The following is a 21,064-nucleotide window of genomic DNA, read 5'->3' as shown; positions in this document are numbered from 1 at the left end:
TTACCCCTTACTGTAAAGGGTGTTTCACTTATATTCGATGCAACATACACATACACACGTTTGAACAAAAAAACCGAAATAAAAGTAACATATGCTAAAATAAAAACAGCACTGGTAAGCAATAAAAGTGAAGAATAATAAAGAAATATTCGAATGTGTACCCGAAAACTGTAATTATTTAAACAGTCCGTCGATGTGCATCGCTTGAGTGTTCGTGTGTCACTGAGCCTCACGAAGACTAAAAGTTACTGGTAACTTATGAAGAAGAGGAGGGATGGAAATCTTCTGAACCTTTAAAGTTTTCGTGGTCTATCAGGGGAGGGGGTCAACGTCCCTTTGTTTCCACCAGATTTTTCGAAATAAGATAACATAGCCTGACAATAAATCACGATCTTTCTTCCCAGAACTCGTGGGTTTCTAACTCTCAAACTTTGTTTTCATTAATTGTATGTACAAATCGATTCTTTACAAGTATTTATTTAAAAATTAGAATAAAAGTAGATAAAAAAGTACTTCGAATTTGCCATCGATTAACTCCTGCCACGTTGGATCACTTTTGACTACTTGTTCAACAAATAATATTTCTTGAAAATTTAGCACAATAATTGTATAATGGAAATATTAAACAAAATGCCACTGATTTCGAAAATGGACACGTAACATTGCAAAAGCATGTCACTACGGCTATCGAATCGACAGGAAGAAGCCTTAGGCGAAGAACCGAATCACCGATGTCGGGTAAATATGGAAAATTTTCGAGATGTTACATCTGCATGAGAAATGACAGTAAATATTCAACAAAATGTACAAAATACATAGAAAATGTATTTAATCGGCATGCGTTAAAACAAAATACTGAATATTAAGTAAATACGAATATTCATATTTTTTAGAATTGTAACTATTTGGGAATTTTTTTTCCAGTGAACTAAATGTTCGACATAAATGAAGTGTTGTCTATTTAGTAATACTCATATTGAGAGAATGAGAAAATTTGTTTTTGAGACTTTTTATACTCTTTTGAATTTTTTTACACTCTCAATCAGTGTATTAATAAATAGACAATACTTCATTTATGTTGAACATTTTGTTTACTCAAAAAAAATTCCCAAAAAATGAGAATTTTTCAGAGCCTCTGGGTGGCAAGAACCCTTAAAGGTGAGGTTGACGCTCTCAGATACAGCTTCTTTTCACTATGTATTACACGAACAAAATTATCCCACGTGACATCGGTGTATAAATAGTCATTCTGCATAAATCTGATTAGATTCACGATAAACTCACAGAACAACGGGACAGAATCTCGCGGCGCTCATTTCGCTCGAAAACGTCCGACACACACGTCGAACACCGATCCGGTCGTTTCCGTCGGAATTATTTCTTTCTCCATTTTGCCAGGAGTATCGCGATAACGAGACCCGCGTGTATTATGAGGGCAACACCCCGTCCCCTCTCCAGCCCCTGATAAAACGTCACGCCGAAGGCTCTTTCGTTTCGCATGCCAATAAATTGGCGGCAACTGGCACGGCCGTCAAAGTTTCTCGAACTCGGTTTCAATGATTCCCGGGCTCAAAGATTCCCGGCAAGCGACGAAGCAGTTCTCCCCACTCCCCTTCGTCGTCTTTTCCCGAAGTTTACTTTCAATTAATGAAAAACGAGTATTCGTTGACCCGCGGCCCCCCGATGGCGAAACCGTCGAAACGGCAGCGGTGGAACCCAGTTAAATTCTTGCCCGGTTCTTTTCTCTCCGCCTTTACCGCTCGCCGACTTCGCCGTTCCATTTTTATTCCCTCTTGGTCCCGCTTTTCTCTCTTTCATTTGTTAAATCGATCGAGGTCCACGTCGAACACGTAGTATATAAGAAGCCGAGGAGTTCGCGACCGAACGATGAATTGATTCTCATACCGTGGATGGTACCGTACGTAGGTAGGTAGATACAGTCTGCACACGCCTCAAGAAACTCATCGAAATGACGGAGCTGGGGTTGCCTCGAATTTCGAACGATCTGATCGTTGGGACAGTTAAGCAAACACGAATGGTACTGACGAGGAATTTTAAATGAACTGAGGGAAATGTGGGTGAGAGAACGGAAATGTAGTAGTGGTGTGTATACTGCAGTAAAAGCGTTAATTCAGTAAATGTTACTATTTACTAGTCAATGTATGCACTTACTAAGCTGGTCAGTAAATGTATTCAGAAGGAAAGAAATTTATACTTTTACTAGTAAATTCATACATTTACATTTCCGATTTATTGTAGTAAAAGCATGCGCAAACAAAAATGCATTAATTTCGATAAACACTTTGGTTAGCACTTGTTCAATTATTCATATGAATCTTATAACTAACTTATAAATTTTTTATTAATAGAGACGCGTCTTTATATTTTACATAAGTGTTAAATATTTTTCAGTTTATTGACTAGTTATTAGAGAATATTGATAGATATTAGAGATTATTATTTTAGAAGAGAATAGATAGATTGGAGAGATTATTATAGAATATTGACTCGTTCGAATTATACAGGGTATTCCATGTAACGCTTTACTGACCACAAGTCTACCAATGGATACTTCAATTTTATATAAAGTTGTACGTTTGAAGTGAAAGCTATGGTCGTCTAAGAAAAGTTATTGGATAATTAATAAACAGGCAAAGAACTACTAATCGTAAGTATTAAGTAAAGTAATTTTAATTTGGACATTTACTCTTAATAAAAATCTACTGTCGAATATGAACAGGTGGAAAAGGAGTTCTCTTGTCTGGGTGCGAATTGTTTCACACATAATTTCCCGTTGACGCGACACCTCATCGGAGAATGTTCAGACTTTCTATCGATATTCAAAAATTTAACGGCACTTACACTGGTCGGATTGTCTCTCTCATGACTATTCATAAGATATTACAATGTTCAATATTCATAAGCTACGCGATACTTTAGACGGGTCCGGGTGAATTCAGACCGGCGACTGTAAAGAAATAAAACTCTCGAGGAATCCGTCTTTCGCCGATGAAACCCTTCTTTAAATGGAACGCGTTTCACGGCTCGAGATTTAAATTAATCAGGGGGAATTGATTAAACGCCCATTAAAATTAAATGGAATATTTGTTCTCTGAACGCGCTAAAAATGATTATTAAACCTTGCACATTTTAATATTAATCTCAGTCCCTGGCTGAGGCGATGTAGAAACATGTAATATTTATTGGTAAATCGAAAAAATAAATCTGTCGTGAGCACTTATGTGTTCAAACAATACGAAACTAATCACTCTATAATTGGAATATCCGTTACTTTATTTTTCTAAGTTACTTCATCTTCCACATTTCTTTTGGTTCCAGCGTTTCTAAAAAAATTCATTACATCAAACTTCACGTTTACGATCATCTAAAATCTATAATAATTCTGTCTAAAATTCTTCTATTATCATTGTGTTCGATGCTAAGTATACATCGCCTAAAACTAAAAAATTGAAAGTTATAAATTCCAAAATTCCTGTCGAGATCGAACAGCAGTAATCTACCAAGCCCTCTGAATTCCCGTCAGCACCTCCGAACGAACGATTCCAACGGCATTAAATCGTGAGCTAAAGCGAATCGTCAACCGAGACGCAAGTATAAACCATCGGCCGGAAATCACTGTCGTCGAGAGTGTAATTCTGAAAACCATTCCGGCCGGTTAAAGGAGGGCTGGGTGCGGGGGTGTGTGGGAGAGGTTTGGTGGCCAAGTAACGACGAGTAATTCGTTCACGGATAAAGGGAATCACCAAGCCATCGACGATTTAGTGGATTCACCGGTGTATCCGCCCCCGCCCTCGAATGTGCACCGTTGACGAGGTTTTAATTATGCTAATTACTCGAACGAGCCGAGTGAGGGGGGGGATGGAGGAGGGTGGGTATATAAGGGGGGCAACCAGCCGGTGTATCGTCGTGGGAAATGCCTCGAGCACAGCCCGCCCGTTCGCGTTAAAATAGATATTTACTGACCTGGATCTCGCCATTCCTCGACCTCGTAGTCGATAGGTCGTTGTCGTAATTTCTTGTTACCGTTTCTACCTAAAATACATTACAAACAAAGACGGCTTTACATGGTTGTGTTTCACGCTGGCCGGACGTCATGGGCAAGCAGGGACATTGGGGAATGGATGGCCTTGTCCTGGGTGGCAAACAAAAAGAAAAACAAACAAAGAAAGAGAATCAGGGGTAGAAGGGACGGAGAGAATGGAGGAGAATCGAGAAAGAAGAGGAGCGAATGAATGAGCCACTGATTGTAGGGGCTGCGCCGGTTCGCTTGCAAATTAATGCCCCGGGATTCTACGTAATTCCGCGTTCGTTCGTGGGAAAATTTCGACGATATCGTTGTCGCGGATGGTTAATTTGCTTCGTGTGCGTTCGCCGTACCTACTTGGGCGAGCGGTGGATCGCGATCAAGATCAACGTCGCGGAAACAGGGGACGGGAATATAACCGGAGGGGATCGGAATAAAAAGTTAGTTACCGTTTTTCTTCATCGACGATGTTACGTGGTACGGCGGTGGAGTGGTGGACGTTGTCGAGGGAGCTGGAATCTCTGGAAATTAAACGGATGATTATTTATTAGTGGGGAAAAATTCGCTCCGTGAACTTCTTTTGTGAATTTACAACTACTTGCGAAAAACATTGGATTCAGAATGAATTATATCACTGTAATAATGCATACAAAAATTTGACTGGAAAATTTCCAATTTGATGAAATTTCATCGCATTTTTTGGAATTGTATTCGACGAGCAACGGTTAACAATTATATTAATACGAGGTCCAGACATCCAAAATGGCAACGCACACGAGTAATGAGATAAAAGGACTACATTTTTGTCATTATTTTATCAATGGGTGAGTGAACTATTTTCAAAACATAACAACGATATGGATGTAGATGTGCTATTATGTCTTTTTATAACATTTCTGGTAATTATAAAGTACATTGTTACGTATAAATCTACGGAATCTACAGGATCGTTCAATGGGAACTGAAATATTTACTTTTATCTCCGACGAATAGGATGAAATTTTATATGTATAAATATGCAGAGTGGACCGGAAACACTGGTCAGAAGGATATCACGAACACATGTAACGAAAGGAACTAACAGTAGAATTAACTAAAAAAATCACATAGTACCTTCATCGTGTCTTAACGGTTTTAATAAAAAAATTTCATCGTTCGCAACAAAACTAATTTCGCGTGTGATGCATCGTCGATTATTGCAACGGACGAAACACAGTTACAATGGTTCGATAAGTATCCGTAATTTGAAACTCCACGATAAATAACATCTGAACGCGTAACGGTGTCGACAAAAACAACTCGGAAAAACGAGAAACATCCAGAGCCGAATCCCATTCGATCTCGAAATGATCGTCGAGACGATATATCTTATTATATTCTCTTAACTTCAGCCAATTTATTCGTCCAGACAGGTGGAAAAGTAATACTCTCCTGGGATAAATATATCTCTCATAATTTAATCGCCAATTACGGAGCAACGTTGAAATGGAAGGGCCGTTTGAGCCCGTCTATCGATCGACGGCCTATCGACTGTTAAGAGTCTTTGCGTCAAAGTCCATTGGGAATCAATTACTTTGTCATTAGGGCGTAAATATAGACGCACTTTTTCCAATTATCTTCCGATGTCGCGATTCCGACCCGAACTTTTTTAATTCTCCTCGAAACCATTTTTGCGATTCAACACGACTCGGAACACTGTAATCTATTTATCATTCCTTGAATATACACCTCTGAATGGCTAACTTGCTAAAAGTATCCACGGAAGGATGCAGTTTATTATTTGAACGACGAAATAATGTAACACGTTTATCGTTACGCGTCCCATACTATTGTTACGATTTCAAATACAGTAAATCATCTATGAGTGTTCGAAGACTCCTCGGCACTGAACATTAAATATTTCATAAACTAATGGCCATATGCGGCTGAGACAAGTACCATTGGCTTCAGAATTCCAAACTCTATCACCTTGCTAAACCTCATTAAAAAGTCAGCGTTATACCTGGGGTTCTCTTCTTGTCAGTGCTGAAGAGCCTTCGAACAGTCATTGACGATTTATTGCAAACTACTGGACTTATATGATATTTGTTCGTTATTCACGAATTATTTTATTTTTTAATAAATTCAAGCTCACCGTCCAATTTGATGTCACCGTCGGTCGTACCGAGAGAGTTCTGCGCCACGCATTTGTACGAGCCGAAATCCTTCGGTCGGATGTTTCTGATCTTCAGCATCATGTACTTGTTGTAACCGTCGTCGGTATACACCGCTTCGTACTTGTCACCTGCAATGGAATGGAGATTGCCTAGGCAAATAAAACTATGTTCTTTGCAATTCATAAAAAATACAAAAGTTTTGAAAGCTAATATTTAACAAACAACAAGCACATACACATGCGAGTATTTAATATTGTCAAAAGTTATAATTTTCTTGTGATAATAAAATTGTATGTCGTGGCAAATAATAAGTAGACTGCGGACATTTATGTAAAACGAAGATTTTAGTCAAAAGTTATGTTTATTTATTAATGTCTAAAATTCTAAATTTGAATAAACATCCGTAATCTAATAATAAGAATTTGTTATACGTAATATGTTAATACGTTCATTAATAACTATAATCGAAAGTCTATCCACGCTAGTTTATCAAGTTTAAAGTTACCAGAGATGATCATGTCGCCCCTTTCGGTCGTCCAATAATTGATCGAGGTAGGGTAGGCTTCGGTGTGGCATTCTAACGTGACGTCTTGTCCAATATACGCCCCTTCCAGTTGGTTCGGTATCGAGAGCATAGGAGGGACTATAACAGAAATAAATGAAAATGTTAAAATTAATAAAAACTTCTTGTTCTGTTCAAACTGATCGTTCGTGTATTTCTTTTCTAATTGTACAAATTGTTCATATTTTATTTGAATTGGTGACAAAATTAAAAATCGGTGATAATAATCGAATTGTTTATTACATAGTATTATACTGTAAAACTTTTAAAATAGCCAAATAATATATTCTATTTCTATATTTTCAATTTTTGCAATTTCGAAATACTAATATTGTCAGAAATTTCATTAATTGTTGAACAATTATTTTTTAGACGGTCGAATAGAAGGCTCGTTGCTGTGGTTACATAAAAACAATAGACACCATTCACGCCCAAGTTAATTCGAATTATAATCATGATTAATTATCTTGAGCAAAGAAGCTACCCCATTCAGGTCAATGTTCACGAAACCGTAGCATTGTTCTGAGTTTCTTTCAGGTGCTATTATTTACCGCTGTTTGCGGCACAATTGCTTTCCTTGATCACGTAATTAATTTCTTCGCGTAAAACCCAGACAAAATGAAAAGCGAATACATTAAGGTCCCGATAGCACGAAGAAATCCATTATCGTTCGTTACTCTTCTTGTTGTGTCATCCAGAAAGTAAAGGAAGAATAATTTATTTGCTAAATAATTTATGGATTCTTCGTACTTTAGATACTTAAAGTTTACTAAAGTGGAGCTTTCAATTTGTAACGGAACAATTTTCAATCTGACAGAAATTGATGATACAAGTACACTCTGAAAGTTTTCATAAACATACAGTTATCAAATACTTGCCTCTTAATGGAAGAAATATTTTTAAAAGTACGTATATCCCATTCCTTATCCCAGAATATAACATTCATCAAAGAAACGATGATGACCTATAAACAACCACGCCTTTCACAAAGTATCCGTCGCGCTTTAAAGCAGAAAATATTAAAAAAGTATCATAATTATACGACAATGTGCACACGAATATACTAAATAAATTAAAGTTCACAGAATTCTTCCCGCCTTTATTCATTCTCTGTTATACATCCTGATTTCTATAACCAGTAGTATCTCTCCGACGTACAAGTTACTCAGCGGTATGTTTCGCACAAAATAATAAACACTCAGGCGGTGGTGCCTCTTGCGCGATTTAAACTTCTCTCACGGTCTCTAATTAAAGAACAGCCGGTGGTGGTTTTCGAATAACCTCATCGCGCCCAGAATTTTCCCCGGACTGACTTTCTTTTATTCCGTTTCCCCCCCACAGTCCCCCCTGCGCTCCTTTATGCGCGAAAAATAATGGCCCCGAAGGCGGCCAGCGTTTCATAGACACGCCCCCCCCCGCCCCACCGCGCCCCAGGTACCCTTTAATTTTCTCCATTTTTCCGAGGGACTCTATAAAGTTTCCATACACTTGAAACTTCAACGGCGGTCGACGACTTAGGGAATGCAAGACTCTCTTAGAGCGAAAACATCCCTCTCAAACTTTTCAGTTATTATACGTGTAGAGATGGTCGTACACGCGGAAGGGGGAGGGAGTGAAAGCACCCCCTCCTGCACACGATCGATATAGATATTCCGGAGCCGCAATATCATGTCATAGTCCCGTCTTTTACGAACCAACGTAAATCACGATTTACTGCCACTGTATACGTTTGAGACGATATCACGGTGGATAGCGTCCTCTCCCTCGTCCACTCGATATTCTTCCACCCTCAACCCCCGCCCCACCCGTAACCTTGACGTTTTGTGTTGAGTTATCGCTTAAATTTGCCGGCCATTAGCTGATCAATTTAATTCCTTCGATACCGGCGGAGTTTAAAGAATTTATCAGATCGTTCCGGAGGAACGTGTATTTTTTGGTACACGATCGAATTTTAGTTTAAATTCGATGAAATTATGTATTGGTACATGGAAATGGGAATGGTAACTCGTTTTACGATCGAAGACTAGGTGATTATTCGTGTGGAAATGAATGAAAAAAATGTGAATTTGTTAACTACATTTAATCTCGAAATTGTATCAATGAACGGAACGAGATGATATTGTGGATTATATTTCATTGTGCTTTAGTGAAACTGACGATAAAGCGGCAATTTATTGCTGAAGTTTTAATTCTGATTTCTGAATACGATCTCCGGTGATTCTAGTTCGTGAAGTGTTAAGTGATATTTCCATAGACACCGAATGAATGGGGTGAAAACTTGATCAGTATTTAATGAAGTTTTAATGGAAAATCACGTGTCCGGCTATGTTCATTGATATTTATTATATATAAAACTTCAGACGATATTTTTTATGTATAATTAAAAAGAGTCACTAGGCATCGTATATAAAATTGAGAAATTTATACGTAAAGTGACATAAACGAAATTATCACTTAGAAGAATTATACCTACGCCCTGCGTATCAAAGTTTACGATTCACATTTGAAAATTTTATATTCAATAGCATATTTATTGAATATACCTGACATGTATATATTCCGACGTATGGTATTTGCGATAATATTTAACTAAAATACGAAGCTGTAACGAAAGATTGACATGTAAAATTCATAAGATCTTTATGCAATTAGTAGTCTTCCAATGGGGGAGCATTCAAAAAGATCACAATTTTCAATAATTTTACAGAGAAAGGAATATACACATAACGAACTCTGCCATAAAACAAGCCATTGCGACAATTAAAAATTAGAACCACCTACAATTCACTTACTTAATATCTGTTTGAATATCATCACACTCCTTTGAAAATTTCACACGAAACTCTCGAAGTTAGCTACTAACGAGCACTAAAAAAAACGTTCGAATGTTATTTACTGCCGCACAGAGAACGAGAGAAACGCAGACTGTCGTGGAATCCAACATTCTCGAAAGTAAGGCTAATGAAGAAAGAAACAAAAAAGAACTGCGAAATAATGGGTACAACCTGGTACGACCCGAAAAAGAGGGTGTAAACACTTACTGCCCAATGGCGAACGGAATCGTCGCTCGAGAGACATCAGTTCGAATTCTCTTGGACGATTGTTAACAGTTGTAGAGCTGTCTGTGTGGTCGCGGCGAGACTAATGTGTTGGAAAAGACAGAGCGGAAACGCGTTACGCACCCGAAAATTGGCTGAACGTGACGGCCAAGAGGGGATGAATGGACCCCAGGTACATCGAGCATATCTGGGTCAAGTGGCCGCTCGTAAATCGGTGGCTAAATGAAACGTTGAGAACCGACCTAATGCATCGTGCTGCGGCGAACAACCACTCTTTATCAGGTTGCGCCCTGGAACGCACTCCATTTCTGTTTCCCCCGCTGTCTCTGACCCCTTTGTTCTCTTCCCTGGCTACGGCCCCGTGGTTGTTTGTTCAATCACATCGTTCGACGTTTTTTATCTTCGATGAAAAATAGTTTTGTTCGTGATTTCATCCTCGCTATTGGTACTGAATATTAACGACGTAAAATGACTGTTGGGATTCTGATACGCTTGGAGGACGTCTGCGTCGTTAGAACGGTTGTCGGTGAAAATACTAATATCGCTTTGACTATATTATTTACAATGATTCATGTATTTCTTTTTATCGAAGTGTTACTTAATCGTGACACAGGAATGTTATACGATGATTGTTTAAACTTTGAGGAAAATCATCATTTGAAAAGGCTATTTACTAATATTTCAGTCCCTAAGTATAAGATTTTATTTAGCAGATATTTTCGAAATTATTTCGATGTAATATACTGTTACTAGAGTATTTTTATATTATGAATTTTTCCTTTCCTTTAAATTACTTTTATTATTGCGGTCTATAGACTTCCATTTACGCATAGAAAATTTGATAATGGTTTCTTTTAAAATTGAACATCGATATTTTAATGACAATAGGATACCTTGAAGTTTATAAACGAATTTGTTTGTTTCAATTCATATTTAACATGAAAATATAACTTTTCGTTTAATATTAAGTGACATATAATCATCAACATTTCTTTCCCTATTTCACAGTAAATTAAATTGTAGTTCGGTGTAATTAAATGATAGCCACGTATTAGACTTACATTGCACGCGAACAGATATGCGTTGACTGACACGGGGTGGAACATCGTTCGAAGCGATGCACAAGTAAGCTCCCATATGCAGTCGGCTGATCTTCACTACGTGTAGCACCTCACCGTTCACGACATTCACTGAAACAAAAATAAAAAGTCACGACGTTAGAGTTTTGCATGAACTTATACTTTTGAACAAAATACTTTTCCATACACCGAATTACTCCACACTGCCAGTGATCTTTTAAAACGCAACGGCACGACAAACAATATCCACGAAAGTAATGCAAACAATACCGAGCAGGTTATGAAATTTAACGGTTTAATACATAGATATCTATATCCAGCGACTCATTAATAACTGTCGTAGAAAGTAATTATTTATTCCATCATACAATGACCGGTTCCACACTTCCTGCGCGATACAACGGCATATAATTAAATTACGGTGAACGATTTATCATTCCGTGCAGTCGCACACAAACTTGCAAAACTTTCCGGGGCTTTCCGAGCAACTTTCGGCGTATTTTGGTGAACGGTGGTTGGTCATCGGTTTCGTAATAAATGACGGTGGTAGGGGTCGAAATGAGTCTCTACGTGGACAGAATCGAAACGCAGACACTTTCAGGGTCGTTCTACATCGATATTATCATGTAGCGAAGTAATGGCTTCAGGTAGTGATCGGACAGATACCGATACATATTGATGGTATTCGATCAATTCCATGTCCAAAGTCAAAGATTTGACGCTTTCACGGCCCGGCATCATACAGTTGTTGCTGTTGAGACCTACGGGTGTAAGCTGTGTCGTGGTGGAATTATTTTCCCAACGTTTCGCAAGCATTGCATCTAGCTTTATTGGTCAGCTGACCAATTAAAACTGTCTTTCGATTGGAGAGTTATTAACCGGAACATGAACAAGCTCCAGTATATCAGTGGAGCACCACAAGGCACACACCAGTATCAGTGTGTCATTCGATTCCCTGATGAAGCTAGCTGCAATGCTTGCGAAACGTTGGGAAAATAATTCCTCCAGGACACGGCTTACACTCGAAAGCCTCAACAACTATCCCAAAGTAATCAACGGGAAGTATCGAAAAGTGTCAAAATTTTAGGTACTTGGTATTAACTTTCGATGTCGATATCTCTTGATGCAAAGGTGACTAACGTGACGTGAGCTGAAAGTTTTGTGTCGGTCATCGGTTTCTGAGACGGACGTTTCTAGTAAACTAGAACGATGTGGCTACCAATTTGCTATAATAGAAGCATCTACAGTTTTCTTAAGAGTTAGCCAATAGAAAAGTGTCTCCCGTTTACACAGTTTTTCTCATTGTCGCATCCAGCCAGAATGGTCAGTCGAAATTCACGTAATACCTGTTACCTCAGTTGTTATTTTTTCCTTGTTCAATAAATCGTTATTTGTTCGTACCAACTATTTTCTTCTAGTGTTCTAACTACTCACAACAAAGTTCAGTCGGCGTGTGAGGTCACGAATCTGTAAGGCAATCGCGCTGAGTACTTTCTGACGGAACAGATCTTAGATTTCGGTAAAAAAAGACTGTAAAACAAAAAGGGAATACGAAAAACCAATGAAAACAATTTGAATTGGGGAAAGAAGAATAGAACCTAAAACACGATATCGTGGAATATAATAAAACCGGCTTACGGCGGTAAACAATATGGCCGCCGACTACTCAAATATACAACTCCACTTAGCGGTTTTGTGAAACGTAAAACCGGACGATTCCCGGTTACTCGCGCGTTCTCGGTAAGATAGCAATAATAAAATGTTGCTGCGTCCCTCGCATCTTTCCGATACCGAATTATTCTCTGTGTTCCTCGACTTCTTTCGCGGTACATCCAATGGAGACGCATCGTAATAAGTTTCGAGCGCAGCCTGAAATTAGACCCCCGGGTAAATGTCGAACAGCGATCGAAAACCGATTCGATCGTTTTTCACGATAAAGGTAAAAGCACATCGTATCGCGGGAACGTTGCTACAATTCTTCGACAGTAATGTCGGGGTAATGGGACGCCTGTCGGGTCTCAGAATTCTCTGAATCAAATAATACCGTGCGATGTATCGGACTGCCTGTTACGATCCACGTGGCTTAAAATGAAATACTTAACTTCGTTTTATACTCCTCACCCCTACCACCCCTTTGGGTTACTCTGCTTAGGTTAATTTTACGCGTTATTCGAATACACGACGTCTGCAGACTTGAATTATTTGATAACTTTCCTCGAACCTTCGGTATTAACCCCTTGCCTTACGATTTTTTTGACGAATATACGCTCAAAAATTATTTTACCGTTAATAATTTCCCAGATAGAAAAATAATTTTATTCTTAGGGCAAATGTAACATTTACTCTAAATCTTAAATATTAATACTAATGAAACAGAATTTCACTTCGACTCAAAGAATAAACTGTGTTCGATTCTTATGTTCAAAACCGATTATTATATTCTCCAAACATTCCTTATAACCAACATTTAATTTAAAGGGAAAAGTATCACGTTGAATTTAAAGTTTCGAAGCAATTTAAATTTAACATTATTATTACAATTACATTATCGTATATTTTGAGGTGACAAAGTACAATTTCGAAGACATTTCTACAATGATCGATGGTGAACCATTGCATTCATAAAGGAATAGAAGAATGAACGGTTTTTTAAAGTTATATGAAGAATGGGTTCTAATATTTCAAATAACGCTGAATGAATTTTCAACTTGTTCGATCAAATATGTTCCGTTCGCAGGAAACTTTTTTTTCAAGGCGAACGTTAATTTCCCAGAAAGAAAGTTCTTTAATTAGGGTGGTACCTGCATTGCGGTTCACGATACGTACAGGGTATCAAAAAATAATTTGCTACAGCCTTTTTACATATTTATAGTTAACTAGCATGTCCTCATACTTTTGTATTCTTACATTCATATTTTGTATCTTTACATTTCTATATTTATCGTGACATCGAATTTAAAAGAATTTCTGTGTAAATCGATAGGTCATTAAGCTACCTATGAGTAAGCATCGCTAACGAGTCGAGAACTTGCGAAGAAGGGATCGATCGGAAGTGATCGATACTTCTGGTATCAAAGGTAGTATCGGGGAAACACTACTTGAAATTATGTTATCCCCCCTTAACAAGATCCTCGTCTTTATCATTCCTTTTACCTATTTCACTGCTTAAAGGAATTATTTCTCTTTAGAATGAAGGTTCCAAGTTGACTTCACAACCATTAACACCAAAGCTAGAAGATAAACTTAAAAATTCTGTACGTTTACTACAAATCATTACAGTCTCTACGTTGACTGATTCATACATGAGTACACATCTTTGGTTTACTAGAAGGACACGAACAAAATTCTGAGAGAATAAAATTTGTCAGAAAATTGGTTTGAAATATTTCCTGGTAGAACATTATTAATCATTTCATAATTTATCTATGAAACATTTTCCTGTTTTACAATTTAGACAAGAGTCCGTAGGTTCTTAGAGTCTCTAGTAAAATATTGTTTAGGCTATCTTTAACTTTGATTACTTTTATATCCGATACTTCCATTACATTATTACAAGTGTCTTGCGTTGAAAGGCCACTCTACTATGACGGTCGAAAAACTGAAACTATATTTAGTAATTTTTTCCTCAGTAAATACAATATGTAATCAAATGTATCTTGTATAATATTAAAAAAGTCCAGAAATAATTCTAGTATATTTTGTTTTAATTTTTTTCTCAGCGTGACAGTGACATCTCAAAAGAAGGTTTCCTCGGTACCATAGTCACGTTTTTATTTTATTTTTCACCTAACAAAATCATTGAAAAAGTAGTGCTTTCCTTACATGTTTTCATTGCACCCGAGTCGTTTTATTATTTTGTTTTTTTTGGCCGCCAAAGTAGAAACATCCTTTAACACTTTGACTGCCACGTCACCCAAATATGGGTGACACGTACACTGAAAAGTGTCTGGATTATGTAAACACTGTTATAAAATGTTTGCATGAAATTAATATCACAGTATAATTTAAAACAAGACCTACAGCCTCTATTAACTAAACTCAAATATTTTCGACAATGTATGACTTAAAAAAACGAAATAAAGTATGTCTGGCTACGTACGGCCTTTTTCACTGTGGCAGTCAACGTGTTGAATTAAATTTTGTTTAATTTTTACATTAAATTTTATCTTATTTAGAGTTGACATTTTTAAAAGTATTGTGGTTCGCTACGGGATCGTGGAATTCTTATCGTTCGAAGTAACACGGCGTGGTACGAAGGTCACGCAAGGGAGAGCGGAAAGTTGTTGTCGCATTGCGCGCGGTAGGCCGTAAGAAGATGGGGCGTGAATCGCTGTTGGCTACGCCGCGGTGCCCGCCAAACCTATCCATTGTTCCGCGAAACAATGCCTAGACGGTGAGAGATTCCAGCGGCTGGTAGCACTTTCCCGTGGATTTTAATCAAGTAGTCCCGCAGGCCCTGTACCAGAACTGCCCCCTTAACGGTTTAGCGGGAACCTTTAAAACTTTTGAGCTTAATAGGAAACCACAATATGGCACCCGGCTCGATGAAATTTCCGCTGGTCGAATGTGGCCGTGGTTGCCTCGAATAAAGGGAGATAGGCCAATTACTCTAAATATTTCCTAACAATCCTTCACTCGTAACGCTTGCTCCGTACAAATTCGTCCATTTGCGTTGTATTAAATTTTTACGCTCTGATTTGTGTGTATGTGACAGTAAAAGCATTAATTCAGTAAATGTAGGTATACAACATTTCCTAGTCAATGTAAATTGTCAAAAAGTTCATTATTTTTCCAGCCGAATAAACAGTACGAGCTGTTAAATTCTGATTCTAGACAACACTGTTCGTCTCGAGGAATACGAGAGTCCATATGTACTATCAATGGAACAGTTGATTTCAATTGCCTGTCGCGAAACATGCACTGAAATTCTCATAATTTCCACGCGATGCCCGCGGCTACCAGACGATAACGCAGTGTCTTTCAAACCCCATTTACCCCGTTTAAACGTTAAGCGACCGCGATAAGGGTGCGCTGGTGAAAAGAACCGGCGGAATAAATTAGCGGCCATTCACGTCGATGCACGGCGCACACTTTGCATAACATTTTCCGCGTTGCTCCTTAACGTCGTAAAAATAAGCAGACAGCTTACTCGAAGACGAAGTTGGGGGAAAGGGAGGGGGGAGATGAGGGCCGTGGGGGCTACCTATTTGGGAATTAGTACGTGATGTATTCTGCCCCATAAGCAGCGGGTTGGACGTCGATATTTCATCCCCGTTCTTTTTCCCCCCGCCTCCTACTGGTATCCTTAAGTGCCCTTTTTCGCGTTATTACCGCCAGATAACCCGGCTACATTCATTCTCCGGCGCAAATCCTCGAGCCACGATCATTGCAGCTAATGTTCCTGCGTGTGCTCAAACGGACAGATGGAGAGGCTCTCGCTGTATCGCTTCGTAATCGTTCGAACGACTGTATACGATCCGTAAATGCATGAATTTTTTTTATGCTGCATAGATAGAATTGACGATACAAATATTTATATACTTCTTTAACCCTGACGTTCTCAATTGTTCTTCACGTTTGTGTCTTTACGAATAAAATTATTTCAAGTTTTGAAGTAATCTGTTTTTAAACAATAGCTAATACGCAAAAAGTAGACGTAAAATTTAAGTACATTGGATACTGAAAACAAATACTTAAAAATATAATACCTATCGAAATAATACAATTAAACAATAAATTTGATAATACTTTAGATTAGACAATTTAGGAATTTGCTGTTGCTTTGCATCCATCGTACGTTTCTTCTGTGATAACCACAGTTATTACTTTTTATAAAATTTATACTGACAATAGCATGATTTTTTTATATTATTGACAAAGAACGTGGTAACATTGTATACAGTGAACGTCCTGATTTCGAGGGGTTCGTTAGTCTAAGGATTGAAATGGTTTCACAAATGATTACGTCATAGATATTTTTATTATTTTACTTTTTACGGTTCAATTGTAGTCAGCTTCCGAATGCAGTGCTTTTCATTTACACATATTTTGTGCTCTGTAGAATATTTGTATATCTGTACAATTCTGCCTTGATATTGAGTGAATCTAATTCATTTACATCCACATACGTAGAATACAATAAAGTGAAAACATTTTCTCTCCCGTTTCGAATTTCACGGTGTATAAATTATGTAGCACAACAGTTATTACGTAAGTATAGGACCTGCGGATCTTCATGGAAAATTAAATTTTACAAAGTACTTCATAAATACCAGAACAAAAGTATGAATTTCTTTCTCCCCTTAAGTATCTCATTCGATTAAGTATAAAACCGTAAACTGGCTGTATCCGACGAAACTTTGTCTTTTATCGTATTTAACAGAGCTCCCTCTACAGGCAACAAATGCATAAAATCCTTGATCCACGGACTGCATTACAATCCGCTAAATGTTCCACAGCCACTTGCGTCGTTATAATCGAATAAAAAGCAAGAAGTTCTAAAACAGTATCCTTCCCAACCCGGCTCCTGAATCACCCTATAACGAACGAAATACATTAAAGTTCGATGCCTCTGAGCACACGTTACCACTCGTCCCATACGTAGCCGAATCATCCCGCGATTCTATTCGCGCTCGATCAACCGGAACAATTGTTTGCCACGAAATCACTCGTTTCCATGGCAAGCTGCGATACCGTTCGCGAGTTACCACAAGCAAAAATTCCTCTTGTTCCAATAGAGAAAGCGAATTACACTGAGAGTAAAGACAACAATAGAGGTATACGAGACAAGGGAGTGGGGGGGGGGGGGGAAAAGAGAAAACGAGAGGGGGGGGGGGTAGGGTAAAAGAGACTGCGCGAGGAGAAGTTGGAATCTATTCGGCCTCCACCTTTGGACGCGAAATTTGCCAGACAATATTGATCTTGCCGTGGAACACTGACTTCGTCTCTGCCTTCGAAAGTACAAAGGAACCTCAAACGGCAACAAGATAAGCTCGTCTCCTCGCTATGAGGATTGACGTTGGTGCAGTTTGGCCGCGAGTTCACCACCCCCACCCCTTTCCACCAACCCTCAAGCAACCACCCCCCCCCCTTCTATCGTTTGATGCTGGGGTTGCACGTAAAGCGAGTACAACGTAGATTCGATTTTTCCGTGCCTGTCTATATCGATATCCATGACCTCGGTGTCTTTTTCCTCTTTTCGTTCTCTCCTTCCGGGATGTGGAATTCGCTCGTAGGTACCCCTGTTTTCCGGTCGCGTCGTATTACGTCTCGAGACCGGTGCGCGCATGCAAGCCTTCGCAAAAATCGTATTACAGACAGGAACAAGTGATTCCTCCGGCGAAAGTCGAGAGAAAATGCGAAATAAAATTGTTCCTTTAAGAGTCCTCCCTTCCACCCCCCACCCCACTCCCACAACGTCGAGTTGAATCGCGTTTGACACCGTGTGGTGTTGGTGTAATAATACGTTTTTCTTTATTATTACCGTTGTTCGGGCGCGAATAAAAGCGACGTTGGATTTACGGCGGCAGGCAATAAAAAAATTTAGCATACGTGATTATACCGCGAGGGAGATTTAGTAAATTGGCGTCTCGTAGATCACGAGAATGAGATTAACCGAAAGAAAATTGTGGGAGTAATAGATTTTGTTGCGAAGAATTGTTTTTCGGCTCTGTTAGCGAAATTCATTAGAATATTTTTACGCTTTGATATAACGATGGTCTAATGCTTGTTGGGTAATAATATAAAGACTTTGAAGAAAATGTGAGACTTTCGAGGGAATATTTTACGTAACAGTTAATGTCTTCATTAAGGACGAATGAATACTTAAGTACTTGAACCGAGTTCGAAACTTACGCGTAAAAAGTCACAAGTAGTTTGCGTGTCATTTAGACATTTCTATGGTGCAAGTGTAGCAACTAGTACAACTTTATATACGTTTGCTAATTAATTCCCGACGAGGTATCTTTCAAGAGTTTACCGAAACATCTAATAATCGTTTTCTAAGTGCAGACACGATTCTTTTACAATTACTTTCCAAGGTATTCGTCCAATTGAAGATTTTCTTGTTCTCCTTTTTTGTTTCCGTTCTTTCCTCCTCGTGTTTTTCACCTTTTATCGGTTTTCTAGACGATCGGCCGGAACGTAAGAACTAAATCTTCCACGTGCCCACCGGTATCTTGATCCCATTCCTTAAAAACACCCCGAGACGCGCGCGCGAGGGAGTTTTACAAAATTCGATTTGCTTTTTCATCTCTCTTGGCCATTCTTTTTCACTTTCCGGGGCTCGGCGGGAAACACGGGGCTGACGTTACGGGAGCTTGTGTGTGTAGATACGTACAGTACTGTACAAAAGTCTAGTATAACTCTGTACCGTAAGATTCCGCATTCTTAAATTGTATAACGTAATGACTAATTCTAATGAACTATTCTATTGAACTGGAAAACCGAATTCTATGTTAAATGAAATTGTAAAAGTTAATTTCTGCATTTAAGACCGTAAGATTCCAAATTCGTAAATTACAATATTACATTCTATCTAAATATTCTCCTTTCTATTAATCAAATTCTAATAGCCAAATTCTAAGGAAGTAAAGTTCAAATTCATAAATCGTGTAACGTAATAATATATAAAAGGAAAACTCTATTAAATTAAAATATCGAATTCTGTACCAACTAATCAAATGTTAAAGGTTAAATTCTAAAATCGTACAGATAAATACAAGCCATAGTTTATTCAATAAGATCTATAGACCATTATGTATTTAATAAAGGTATATATTGCCTGAGGAAATTATTTATACGTAGGGATCAATATAAAGAAATAGAATTATTTATAGTGTTTGACACTTTATGGGAGTTACCAATGGAAACAATAAATTAGCTATCGGGACGAAGAAAGTAAAATGAGCAGTATATACAGTGTTTCACACCTAGTGGTATTTATAATGTGGAATTTGCGAATTTTATATAATAAAATAAATAAAAGAGAATAACGAATATAATCGTGTATCACATATTTGACTAAATTTTCAGGTACTATATCTATTTATCTGGCATTGTTATTTTTTTCCACATTCACCATTATTTGAACAAAATTCGAATTTTTATTAAATGTCTAAATCTCAACTGTGTAAATCGCTAGAATCAATGATGTCATGTGCAACAATCTAATAAATTAAAAAAAAAACAGATGCCAGATAGCACACAACGTCTTGATGATGCCCATTTTACAGTTATTTGAAGTCTAAGGGGCCTTTAAGCTGTCATTAAGCCGTCTTAAGCCGTCTGTGTGCTATTTGAGAGTCAGAAGAATGCTTTTATAGTTACTTTTACCGTGTAATTAGGCTTGTTGCTATTCACTGCCCAATTACATTCACCCGAAAATTCCACTGAACGATAATGTCACTGCGTACGGTGCAAGACTTTTTCCCAGCACTGTAGACGTAGTATAGTGGCGTTTTGGGAGGCATGGAAACTGACACCAGGACGTACTTTCCACGTGGGCCAAGGGTGTCTGGAGGCCATCAGACCGGGAGTGATGGCGTTAGACAGTCCCCGAGGCCCACAGGCAAACACCTCAGTTAGCAACGCTCGGTTTCAGTGCGTGCCATATTCATCGCCGTAATATTTCGTCCAATTACGCCCGTTAATCTGACGCTTCCATGGAATGACATGCCCCTGATATAATAGCATACGTGTCCTTCAATGTACCTACGCGGCTCGAATGATACCGTCACCTAATTAGCCGTCGATGGCTCGCCAGGCTTTGTAAATTGATCAACATTTTCCACGGATTTGGGCTCGCATGTTTAACAAGATCCACGCAGATAAGTTTTTAATTAATTCGAGCCCTTCCTATCGATGGCGTTGCTCTTCGTTAGATCGCTTGATTGAATGCTAATAATTCATTCTGGGTGACACTTTCGAGCTTTCAAGCAAAACTTTTGTGTTGCTTAGAGAAGAGGAAAGTTGGAAAGTTTAAAATATTCAATTTCTTTGGATAATCATTCGTAATGCCTTCTGCAATGTTTACTATACATTTTGTTATGCAGTTGATATTACTAATTTATAACAATATATTTAATGCTTTATAACGATATAACAATATATGCTTGTTAGTATTATAATTGTGATAACAGGAAGAATTGGAATTTTGGGAAAAA

General features: G+C 38.2%; 1 protein-coding gene across 1 annotated transcript in view; it reads right to left on the bottom strand.

Moving 5' to 3' along the window:
- Positions 1-21,064, bottom strand: part of LOC107194360 (neurotrimin-like) — a 127,027-nt gene that overhangs the window by 6,467 nt on the left and 99,496 nt on the right. Inside the window, exons 7-11 of the mRNA XM_015583977.1 lie at positions 10,884-11,012; positions 6,707-6,844; positions 6,180-6,329; positions 4,495-4,566; positions 3,985-4,053 (exon numbers count right to left, since the gene is read on the bottom strand). Coding sequence (XP_015439463.1) covers positions 3,985-4,053; positions 4,495-4,566; positions 6,180-6,329; positions 6,707-6,844; positions 10,884-11,012 — 558 coding nt within the window. The remainder of the gene's footprint in view (positions 1-3,984; positions 4,054-4,494; positions 4,567-6,179; positions 6,330-6,706; positions 6,845-10,883; positions 11,013-21,064) is intronic.

Source organism: Dufourea novaeangliae, unplaced genomic scaffold (assembly GCF_001272555.1).
Source record: "Dufourea novaeangliae isolate 0120121106 unplaced genomic scaffold, ASM127255v1 scaffold39, whole genome shotgun sequence".
NCBI classification, from domain to species: domain Eukaryota; kingdom Metazoa; phylum Arthropoda; class Insecta; order Hymenoptera; family Halictidae; genus Dufourea; species Dufourea novaeangliae.
The sequence above is the reverse complement of the archived record's forward strand: the minus strand, read 5'-3'. Positions and strand labels throughout refer to the sequence as shown.